This window comes from Thamnophis elegans, chromosome Z (genome assembly GCF_009769535.1).
Source record: "Thamnophis elegans isolate rThaEle1 chromosome Z, rThaEle1.pri, whole genome shotgun sequence".
NCBI lineage: Eukaryota > Metazoa > Chordata > Lepidosauria > Squamata > Colubridae > Thamnophis > Thamnophis elegans.
The window spans coordinates 23014924-23027381 of record NC_045558.1 but is presented as its reverse complement, the minus strand read 5'-3'; the positions used below and the strand labels follow the sequence as shown (position 1 = coordinate 23027381).

At 36.6% G+C, this 12458-nt stretch overlaps 1 protein-coding gene across 1 annotated transcript in view; it reads left to right on the top strand.

The window, feature by feature from the left end:
* Window positions 1–12458, top strand: part of GPR158 (G protein-coupled receptor 158) — a gene marked incomplete at its 5' end in the record, with an annotated part of 150260 nt that overhangs the window by 102450 nt on the left and 35352 nt on the right. The window contains one exon of the mRNA XM_032237834.1: window positions 9042–9110. Coding sequence (XP_032093725.1) covers window positions 9042–9110 — 69 coding nt within the window. The remainder of the gene's footprint in view (window positions 1–9041; window positions 9111–12458) is intronic.

Here is a 12458-nt window from a genome sequence, read left to right as displayed (position 1 = left end):
CTGGTGGCCTGTAGAGATAAGAAAATATTAGCATACTATACCTTTATTCCTCCGTCCCAATTGACAGTTTTGCTACCTATCTGCTGACCAAGAACAATTCCCAGAACTATTTTCAATTGCAACCACCACATGTTAAACTTTGGAGTCATCCAGTTAGGAGAAAATTTGTAAATAATTGTAACAGATTTATCTCAATCAAAAACTAGTAATGGATCTATAACATTTAGCTGGTAAAATAGGCTGCAAACACCAAGGTCTTTCTGGAAACCTTTGACGAATGATGACTTTCCATGGAGTAATGGATTTAAGTTAAAAGAAGACAACTTTAGGTTGTTAGCAGAACCAATTGTTCAAATGAATAGTAATTTCTCCTTCACTGAAGATGTAGAAGAAGCTGTACAACCTCCTGTCATTAATACTTTAATTGAGATTCCTAATACTTGGCAAGCACTGGGATTCAGTGACCTAAGGGCACTTCTCTGTTTCCAAAAGTTTTCCAACACTTGTGTCTAAGCACCAGTTTGGAATTCATTTTACTTATAAACTTTAATTTGAATCATTTTTGCCATTTAAATCATTCAGTCTTAAGTTATAAATAACGAATTTATACCTAACTTATTTAATGGGTCTATTGTAAATACATAAAATTTGAATCAAACTGTTGAATAGAACTGAATGACAAAAGCATTTAGATAATTATGTGCTGCCCTAATGTCATTTTGTTCAAGGTTTGACACAGAGATTTGGATTAAGTGTTTGTTCTTTATGAAATAACCCTGCCTTGCTATAGTCATTTTCCAGCTTGTTTGGATATTAACCTTGGTTATTGACACTTCTGTTGAAAACACTGTGAAACATTTCTATTTAATTACTTGTCAGTTGGTACAAAATGTTCTTGATCATATTTTTGCTATTTAGATTAGATCATAAGTATACCTTCCGAACATTATCTTAAATCAGTTGGCGATATGTATTAAAGTTTATAATTATAATTCTGCAGTCACAAAGCTATTCTATTATCTGAAGACAGAAAGTACAAAAGAAAAGAAACTCACAAGTAGTTCAGTTCATGATTACAGAATTCATGGCCACCCAGATGTATTACTGAATTACATTTCACAGCAAGCAACATACAGAAATTAGAGGCTATAGTTGAGCAAGATCTGGACCATACCTTTCCCACTTCTGCTTTCCGGATGTTTCAATAGCTAGCTGAAGATGGTTCAGATCTGTATGAGAGATGTGGCGATGGGACATGGTCTAAAACAGTGGTGGGTTCCGGATCTTACCATCCAGCGATGCCTCCTTGAGCATTGCACAGGCACTGTACGCACCGTGTGCGTGCATGGAAGTGCCAAAGAGTTTAAAGACAGGTAAGGAACGTGGGTGGATGGGGTGACCCTCCGGAGCACCGTACCAGAATGGTAACCGGTACTCCGGGCAGACTCTGATACGCCCATACCTGGGCATACCGCCTGCAATCCACCACTGATCTAAAACATCAAATGACAGCCACAAAGGAAGCTCCAATTCATTTTTTTTAGTGTATTACATATACAAACACATTAAAAGCTAGAACTTCAGTCACGCCATTAAAGTTGCTCTCTTGCTGCAGAACTTATAGGCTAAAATAGAATGTCAAACTCTACAGACTTTCTTATCCAGATATACCTTGTGAAAACTTCACCAGTAACCATGTTTTCAAATCGGGAGTTATCACCAGGAGCCAAAGGAATTTCACACTTTGTGTAAGGGGTTAAATCAAATATGTAACCAGGACAGAGGTGGGTTCCTACTGATTTGGACCGTTTCAGCCGAACTGGTAGTAACTTGGCAGTCTGGGTTGCTGGGACTGACAGCAATCCATGCCTCCCATGTCCCCGAACTAGTTCTCCTAGGTGGCCGCCATCTTGTTTTTCAGTTCTGCGCATGCGCAGAACAATTTTCAGCAAACTTTTTGAGGCACCGAACTGGCAGCAATGCCAGCAGCAACCCACCCTTGGACCAGGACTAGCTATTATATCTTGCTAGTGCCAGCACCATTTGGAGAATGAGGTCAATGATTCTTTTCCAGGCTTTGGAGATCTTATTTTGGAGCAACCTTCCTTTTGAAGTTAAATAAGTGGTAAGAGAACAAATGTCCCTTATAGTTACCGATCTTTGAAATTAACTTCCAGTAAGATGCCTAAAACTAAATCAAATGTCCTTCTTTGTCAGTCTTTTTATTTGACTGAGCTTTTCATGCATGTCAACTAGCAAGGTATTCTTTTTTACAAAAAGAAAACTGAACATTTTTATTGCTACTTTTACTGTTGTATTTTACTCCTCTCCTTGTTTTATTTTCATTGTTATTTATAGTTTTGTCCTTTCTTTTATTTATTGTTATTCTCTAAACTGCTCTGAAAGGTTGTTAGCTCAAGCACAGCTTATACCATTTCAGTAAATAAAATAAACCAAACCTAGCACTGTCTGCAAAAATTTATATTGTGATTTCACATCTTTATTACAAAATTACCCTATGGCAATCAGATTCCAACTTCTCTATTTCTATTTCAGCCCATCTTCCTTTATGTTTTGTGATGCTTTTCTGACTCATAATTAGCTTCTTATGTTTACTAAAAAGTGGCCTAAGTTATATATGAAGAAGGATTGGTTGTCTAGCTTCATTTAATATTGAAGCATTGCAGTGGTGGGATTCAAATTTTTTTACTACCAGGAGTGATATGGCTTGGTGGGCTTGGCAGGGAAAGGTTACTGTAAAATCTCCATTCCTTCCCAATCAGTTGGGGCCAGAGGCAGAGAATAGCCAGGGCCAGTCAGAGGTGGTATTTACCAGTTCTCCAAACTACTCAAAATTTCCACTACTGGTTTTCCAGAACTGGTCAGAACCTGCTGAATATCACCTCTGAAGCAATGGTTTTATAGATTTTGGCCTAGTCTACTTTCTGACCTGGCTACTAGTTGAGTTTTACTCACCAAACCAGGACTGTCAAGCTCACAGCCCATGGGCTGGATGCGTCATGCTCTGGCCATGGACAAGCCTGGTTTAGCAAAGGGGAGGGGGGGAAGTTCCAATATGTCACATGACTACGCCGTGACAAAACAAGTTTGACACCCCTGCACTAAACCCTGATTAAACAAAGCCTGTAGCTTAGTGTAATGTATGAGCTCTTTTTCTATATGCAGGATTAGACAAAAAGTAATGGCTTCTGAATTCTTCCTCTGCCTGCTACTTTAGATCTTCCTCTATAAATTTCTTTTACCAGGCTATTTCTAGAATTCAAGGTCAGAAGAAAATCCTTCAGCTGGAAATGGAGGCATTTATTTATTTATTTATTAAGATTTATAAGCTGTGACTCTGGGCAGCAGTACTGCTGCTCTTCATTTTTATATAACAACAAGCTCAACAACTCTTCATTTGATACAATTTAGGCATTTCTGTAATTTGAACCAGGCTTTTACCAAAAAGATAAATAACAAAATACTGTCTGTATTATCATAGACTGACAGCTAACCATTATCTTTCAAGAACTTCCATTGTTATTCCTGCTTTTTGAGAAAATAGTCTTATGAAAGAATAAGTATTAAAATCCATAGAGTTTACTTCAAAGTTAATTAACACATAATTCTACGTGAAGAAATAATTTTATTTTATTCTGTGGTGGGACTGGGATAGGTATGAGAAGCTGAAATGGTATGAGTTCTCACTTAACACAAACCTGATAATAGGTATTAAATGTGTCAAGGATTTGTAAACCCAATTAAAACTGGCTGTTATATCCATCCATGTATTCTTGGGGAGTCATTAACCAATTTTCAAGCTGGCTTGATATCTAAGCCAAATGACAGTTTCTCAAATTCAGAAAATCCTAATTTTGGGAAGATTCAATGCCCCCCTCCCAATGATGTCCTTAAGGAGACACTAAAGAGCCTCCCTTTTAAGACTGTCCCTTGGATGAAGATGTCCTGAAATACTCATCCACAATTCTTTTATAATTATCTTATTAGAGAAATGGTTGGTTTCAGTTAATAATGCTCAATCTTTCCACCTTGGTGTATTTTATTTACATTGCTTTTATCTGATCAGTATTGATCTTATTTTTCTTAAGTTTTTGTTTTACTATTTGTAAAATACAGCACACCTTGACCATACTGGTTTATAATTATTGAGTTTTATCATGGTTTTTATCTGCTGTGTCACACTTCATTTCCTTTCTGCTTCTGAGTTGAGAAGTATTTGTCTTGTTTTCTTTAAAGTTAATTTACTATTGTCTGTTTATTCTTGAGTGTGTACCAATTTTCATAGACTTTAAGAAAAGAATAGGTTTAGAAGTTACTTCTAAGAAGAAGAGAACTTCTGAGAAATTCTCGCATATGGAGCATAGCAGTATTGCATTTATTCAATTACAACTAGACAATTATATCTCCAGCTGTCCTGAGCCTGTGTGGTTGCATCATTTCAATTGAAATCCAAAAAGATTTTTGGAAGGAAGTCCTTGTAATTTTTCAATAGTTGTTCTACAGTCAGCACTAGACAGAATCCTTTGTTGAGAAATATTCAGAGAATAAGAATCTCTTCTTTCCTTGAAGAGGTTCAAAAAATTCTCCCATCCAATTTTTCTGCCCACAAATTTGGTACATTGTTTGCAAAGATCCTGCAAAGCAGAGACATCTTCAGAGAAGAGAGAGCCAGAATGGCAGCATTGATCATTTTATTGTGTCTGCCAACTTGAATTCTTCGACAATCCACTCCCTACCCAAGGATGTCTTTGCTGCAAAATCATTAAAATTATACCTGGAAATCAGTTATATATAAACCAGATTTTCATTGCTTTCTCTTCCTTGCTGCCTGATGTCTGAAAGACACAAAGCAATACAACAATAGCGTTGTCTACTGACATTTAGAATGGGTTTGTGCAAACTGTTTTAGGAAATCCAGGTCAGAAAACAGACTGCTCAACTCAAAGTTAGAACTAAACTTTATTTATTGCTCTAGAAAGAAAATCTTGAAAGCCTGACTAAGTTTTCCCTCCCTCCCTCCCTCCCTCCCTCCCTCCCTCCCTCCCTCCCTCCCTCCCTCCCTCCATTCCTTCTTCCTTCCTTCTCTTCCTCCCCCCGTCCCTTCCTTTTACACATTAGTGCAGTGTTCCTTCACCTGGCTGAGAAGTTCTGGGAGTTAAAGTCCAGACCTATTAAACTTGGCAAGATTGACTAGCATTGTTCTAATGATTTAGAAAAGCATGATTGTTATCATTTTTCTTATAGTTTCACTTTGTTCCAAGCTTAAAATAAGCTTTTCCTCATCTATTCCCTTGCTTCTTCAATGTCATCTCCTTAGCTTTCTCCAATATGAAATCAATATCCCCACCACTAACTTTCCATAACAATGCATACATTTGAACCATTAAAAGTATTTATGCCAATCTATTCCTAACTGCATTATTATATGTATAGTACATGCACAGTCCTTAATGGTCTTCTTCTAGCATATGTGTAACCATTTGTCAAGACAATATGGAAATATTTTGACAATTCTGACAAGCTTCATTGCACTGATGAAGCTGCTTGGTTTGTCAGCCTTTGGGAAATGGCAATGCCCAAAGACAGCTGCAGCATTTCGACAAAGATATATTTAATGATTCTCCTGGGTGGAGAAATGCAGATTTCTTCCTAGCACAAGAAGCTGTTAAGCAGTCCCAGTAGAAATAACTGGCTTACAACATGAGTGCATAACCCTTGGGGAACCACCATTCTGTTTCTATTTCTCCTCCATCACCATTGCTTTCTACACTGAATTAGTCAATGCTGATTGCCCTGATGATGTAGGAGAAAGGGAGTGCAAGAGAAGCCATAGAAATAGTTTTTTATTTTGGAGTTTAGCACTCCATGCCTCAAAATGCTAGTATCTGTGAATTGCAAGTTAGTCAATTGTGCAAGCCAAAATGGTGGAAAGAATTAAAGGAGATGCCAGAGATGGAATTGTACATCCCAAAGCAATCTTTCCATTTAGCTTATTCATGATGATTTTTCAATAAAGCAAGGTAATCAGTTATTGAAAATTGATCTATACTTGCAGTACCTGAATTATGGTAGCTCCCTCTGAATGCATATGTCCTTGTTCAAATTTCTGCAATAAAAAATGGATCTTTGCTCCTAAATTAGAAGTGAGTTGTTCCCAGTTAGCCCAGATTGGACAAACCCACTTGCCCGGATGCTTCTGCGCATACGCAGAAGTGTCGTGCATGCACAGAAACACAAGTGAACCGGTAGTAAAAAAAAAATGGAAACCCACCATTGTCCTAAATGCTCTAAAACTCAGCATGCACTGGTATCAAATAGCCCCTCAATTGTAAGTGTCCAAACCCTGGGCATGCAGTAACTATGATTAATCACACAAATATTATTGGGTTAGATATTTTTTCTGGATTGAGAGCATCTTCATTCATGGGACTGGTGTATCTTGGAGGGTGTGAGTGTTTCTCTGCAATGAATATTACATATAGTAATATCATCAGTATTGATATTTATTGTCTAGCCAACTTTTGTGCAATAACTTTCACTTATATTAATTATGAAGGTCCAACCGAATACTATGTTCTGATATAATGGTCAAAGACTGTAATAGAGTTTGCCTAACTGTGTTTTGAAATGATTCATATTCAGTGGACTTTATTTCTCTGGTTATTAGATTTCTACTTTGTGTTTTGTTTTTGCTTTTTCAACAATCAGGGTGGCTTAGAAATGCAAAACATGGACCAAAACAACATTGATAAATCAAGATCTGGATTAAAATTAAATGCTGAAATAATATTAACTAGGAAAATTCGGGCAGAAAGTATGTGCTTTAACATCTTCTTAAATATTGGGAGGCCAAAAGTACATCCCTAAAAGTGCATTCAGTAGTCTGGAAGCCACACAGGAGAAGATCCTTGTGGAATATTGGCATTTCTTCAGCTATCTAAATAGCTGAGTAAGTTCACAGTGGGAGCAGTTCCGTAGACTGTGTCACACCATAAAAGCCATTAAATATTTGAAAGGCAATGTCAAACCCAGGAGGCAATTGGAAGCAATTTTAAAGTACAAACACCATTTCTTCCATTGTTCAACTGGGTAGCCATTGCAGTTACAGTTTCACCAACTGTAACTTCCATGCTTTTTAAACATAGCTCCTTTGACTCATAAGGTGAGTCAAAGGAGGTTGCAACTAAGGCATAGATAACTGCAGGGCTATATTAAGACCAACTGATGCCCTAAGCACAGCTATGTTGACTCTTGGCAGAAGTGAGACTGTAACACCATGAAATGGCAACAAATGTGATATTTGTTGATACCATCAAACAAAACTTTTAAACTTTAGTCACTCATCAGGCCAAAGGTAACCTTTTTTTAACAACGCAGATTAAAGTTGAATATAGCAGGGAAAGATAATTACAAAAAATAATCAAGTAAAGTCAAGTGTGGTAGTGAAATAATTAAGGGTAAATAGGTAGGGGGGGATTCTTTGGTGTCCTCTTTCCTTGATGCCCTCAGTATATGCTTATGTTCAGGGTTAAAATCCAGCAGCTTCTGACAGATTCTGGAGAACCGATAGTGGAAATTTTGAGTAGTTCGGAGAATCGGCAAATGCCACCTCTGGCTGACCCCAGAGTAGGGTGGGAATGGAGATTTTGCAGTATCCTTCCCCTGTCACACCCACCAAGCCATGCCATGCCTACCACACTACAGCCGTAGACCATGTAGTAAAAAAGCGAATTTCACTACTGCTTATGTTATTTAAAGGTTAATCCAGGGCTTGATAACTGTTGCTGGAAATAGTAGTGTAACACACTAAGATAATTGTGCAGACACACTCCTTCCTATGACTGTTTTTTTTTGCCAATTTAGTGGCAGGTGGAGATCCAAACTGTAGACATGTTCCTCATGGAAAAATATGCTCCCATGCAAATCAAGACTGAGCTTAATTCCAAGAGCCAACATTGCTTACTAACAGCACATCTACCTTGTCTGGATTACTTTCACCCTTCACCCCCTCCCTCGTCGTTCTCATTATTGAAATTGCACAATATTTAAGAATACTAATTGCTTCCTTGCACTTACAAGATAAGGAGCAGAAGATCTGAGTGTTACTAGCATCTGGATAACTCTCCTTTCCAAAGTTCCAGATGGCCTCCCCCAGAAGTTGGATGTTAATGTTCAATTGTATTTGCTGTCTGATAGTTAATGTGATAGATATATATGATTAGTATAGTGGGATGTTGAAACAATAGAAAGGTAATCATGTCGCTTTAAAAGCTCTGCTTAAACTCAGTGAGTTCTGTCATGTCAATTAAGAATCTTTAATTGCCCTAAATGTTAATGAGATAATTAATGTGTTGCATTTAAGATTAAAATAATCAGAAGATATACAAGTTGACATGGAAAGTGAGAAATGAAACTTGATCATATCTGCAGGGCAAATTTCAGGAATATTTCTTTAGAAATAGCATTATAATTTCTAATCAGAAGAGTGGGATATGTCCAATAACACCTACAATTTCTTCTAGGATACTGATGTTCCTTACAGAAATTCAAGCAATAGGGAATGGATAATCCATACTGATTTTGACTGGTTTGCGTAGAAATTGTTACTTCTGCATCATTTTGGATTGTAGGTGTGATGTCTATCTGAGGAGACTCTGAGCATTAATTAAGAAAACTACTTAAAATGGAATCCACCAATTTATGCTGGATAGTTCTTGCCAAGATATCAGTATAGTTATTGTTACAAGCATAAAAAAAGAGAGAAAAAATAAGTCCCAGTGAGGAACTTAGTTATAAGCAAATATAGTGTGACTGAAAGCAGTTTATATCTCAATACTCACTGCTTGGATTAATTGAAATGCCAATTGGATTGCAGGATAGGTAGCAAAATTATAAAGTATATTGAATATGTGGAGTGATCTATCAGTGTAATATTGGATTATAGACATTTGGATGTATATAATGTAAGTACAGGAAGTAAAGCTTTAAATTCTTGTGTCTGCTTTCTTTGCTCTATCTAGAGCATCAGAGCATCAGGACTTATTCTACTGGAGACTATCCTATTTGGATCACTGCTTCTTTATTTTCCGGTGAGTTGTGCTATTATTTCACTTATTTATTTAAAATATTTATAGCACCGCACAAGAGAGTGTTATAGCAAGTGACAATCCGTTGGAAAACAACAACAGCAACAAAAAAACCAGTTAAAGCAATATAAACTGAATTTATTTTCATAGCATTTTACTTCTTCCTCTTTTATATTCTATTCTTAAAGTGTAAAAGACAAGACATTAAATCTATACATCTGACTCACTACTTGTCCTTCCAATATTTCACAGATTAAAATTTGAAACACTTTTGTTCACGTATCTCCTCACCGGAAAAAATGCTGTCTGGGTATTTCTCCTTTATGTAATATTAAAATCTTCTGTATCATCTCTGTCCTCCCAATCCACTACCCACCACAAGAATTCCTTCTGGACTAACTGATTTTGTAATGGTTCTGAAAGAACTGAGACTTATTACTAAATGAGACAGTGGCTAATATTTTTTTAAACAAAAAATATTATCGGAGATAGGGCAAATCCTTGCAGCACAGAGAGGTTGGCACATCTGGAATGACAGACCATTCAGCATTCCAAACAGCATCTATCTACCCTGAACCATCATGATCATTTGGTGAAAAATTTCATTTAGAATTGAATGTAAACAGTGTGGATGTGACTTCCCCAGAGTATTGGCATGATGCTAACTCTGAAACGGTGGTCTAGAATGATTGTGTAAACACTTCATTGGCATTCTAAATTCAGATGGCCTGAAACAATCGCTCTGATTGTCTATGGAGATTCTCAGTCATCATGTGACAACATGGAGAAGTTTCGCTTCTTTGGATAAGAAGCAAAATGTCTTCAGAGAAAAAACTAAGTCCAGTTGCCTCTTTGGGACAGTAGTTGGGGAAGGGGATTGTTTCTTAATTCATCAGCTACCTCCAGTGTGGTGTTTCCCCGTTGGAGTCCCAAGCCATCCGGCTATTGAATACTTACACAAATTATAGTTAAAATTCATCACATTTATAGTTTAGCATAACAGTAAATTATGTTTAATCAAAAATAAAACTCAGAATTTCCAATCTTGTCATGATTATTCCAAATAAGGAAATACAGAAAACAGACAGCTCTGTAAAGATTCACTGTGCAATAGCTATGAAAAAAGCAATTTCATGCTAGAGATCATTAGGAAGTATATTGAAAATAAAATGGCTAATATTGTGATACCCTTACAGTATTCAATGCTGTGATGCATCTCCATTTAGAGCACTGACTGTAACTCCGATTGTCACATTTAAAAAAAACAAACCTCTAACATATTTAAAACAAGGACAAAAGAGAATAACCTACATTACCCTAGGCTTTGAACATTTGTGTGTGTGTGTGTGTGTATATATATATATATATATATATATATATATATATATATATATATATATATATATATATATATATATATATATATATATATATATATATATATATGTCACAACCCCTGGTATGCCCCAATTATGGGAGGAAGCTAACTGCTTCCATTCTCTGTCAATCGGCTCGTCACAAGAGTCCATCACGACAGAAACCCAATATTTTTACTGTTGCCTTCGTTATATTTGTTTTTTTTATTTTATTTATTTATCAGCACAAATAAAAAACACACGTATGTATGTATGTATGTATGTATGTATGTGTGCATATATGTATGTATGTATGTATGTATGTATGTATGTATGTATGTATGTATGTATGTATTTAGTGTCACAGCCCCTGGTATGCCCAAATATGAGAGGGGGCATACTGCTTCCTTTCTTTGTCTATCGGCTCGTCACAAGGGACCATCCAGACAGAAAGCCAATATTTTTACTGTTGCCTTTTTTACATTTGTATTGTATTTGTGCCTTTATTTATTTATCAGCACAAATACAACATATATATATATATGTGTGTTTGTCTCTCTCTGTGTGTGTGTGTGTGTGTGTGTGTGTGTGTGTGTGTGTGTGTGTGTGTGGTGGGTTTCCATTTTTTTTACTACTGGTTTGCTTGTGCGCCCTCATGCACTCATGCATGCTGGTCCTTTGTGAAGCCCTCAGGTGGCCTCCCTGAAACCTCCATGCAAACGAGAGAAGGATATAGATAGATGGGGTGGGGGGGACTTGAAGTGCACACTATGTTTATAAATGTGGACAGACTGCCAAATACCTGAATTTTGATCACATGACTTTGGGGCCACTGCAACATCTATTAACTTTGAGGAGTGGTTACAGCTATCATTCATTCAGTGCAGTGGTGGGTTGCCAATTTTTTTATTACCAATTTGATAGCACTGCCATGTGCGCTCCCATGTGCATGCAATGCTTTTGCACATGTGCAGAAGCATACAGGGGTGGGTGGAGCCTATCACTGCTGCTACAACCGGCTCACCTGATCTGGGCCGAACCATGAGAAACCAACCTCTTATGTATATGTATATGTATATGTATATGTATATGTATATCCATATCCATATCCATATCCATATCCATATCCATATCCATATCCATATCCATATCCATATCCATATCCATATCTATATCATCTATATCTATATATCTCTGTCTCTATAATCTACCTACCTACCTACCTACCTACCTACCTACCTTTCTATCTATCTATCTATCTATCTATCTATCTATCTATCTATCTATCTATCTATCTTTTCTTTCTCAACATTAAATTAATTGGAAGGGGATTTAGGGTAAGGCAAAAGTATTTGTTCATAAAACCTATAATTAACTTTAGAACTGACTCCACAGAATGTGTTTATGGCCATTATCAGAGGATTTAAAAAAGGGATTGGATAAATTCATAGAGAACAGTCTATAACCTGTGGCTGAAGACTCAAAAGTTATCTTCAGACTGGGAGTAGTGTTTCCATATATTGCATACTAGTTGCAGGAGAACAATTGTGTGCCAGGAATAAGTCTCCATCACCTGCTTGTCATTAATCCAGAAGCATCTAATTGGCCACTGTGAAGAACAAAAGGCCGATCTAACAAGGCCTTTGATATCATTCTAATTTTTATGCTTTTAAATGACAGACTAAGAGTCTGATTAGATTTTAGATTCTTTCCAGTCATGGTAAATCCTACTTTATTTATACCCAAGGAATATCAAGGAAATGTGTGTAAGAAATTTTCTATGGTTCTCCCTACCTTTATTATAAAACAAGAAAACTGTCTGCATTTCTTCTTTCTCAAATTAAGCAGCATGTATATTGAGCTGATTTACAGGAGGAAAATGGTTATTTTTATTGTATGTGGGTACACTGTGAAACAATGTAGGAAAGGATAGTTGTTTTGGCTGGAACACCTACTTTTAAAGAACAGATGGTTTTTCTGGAACATGTAAATGAAA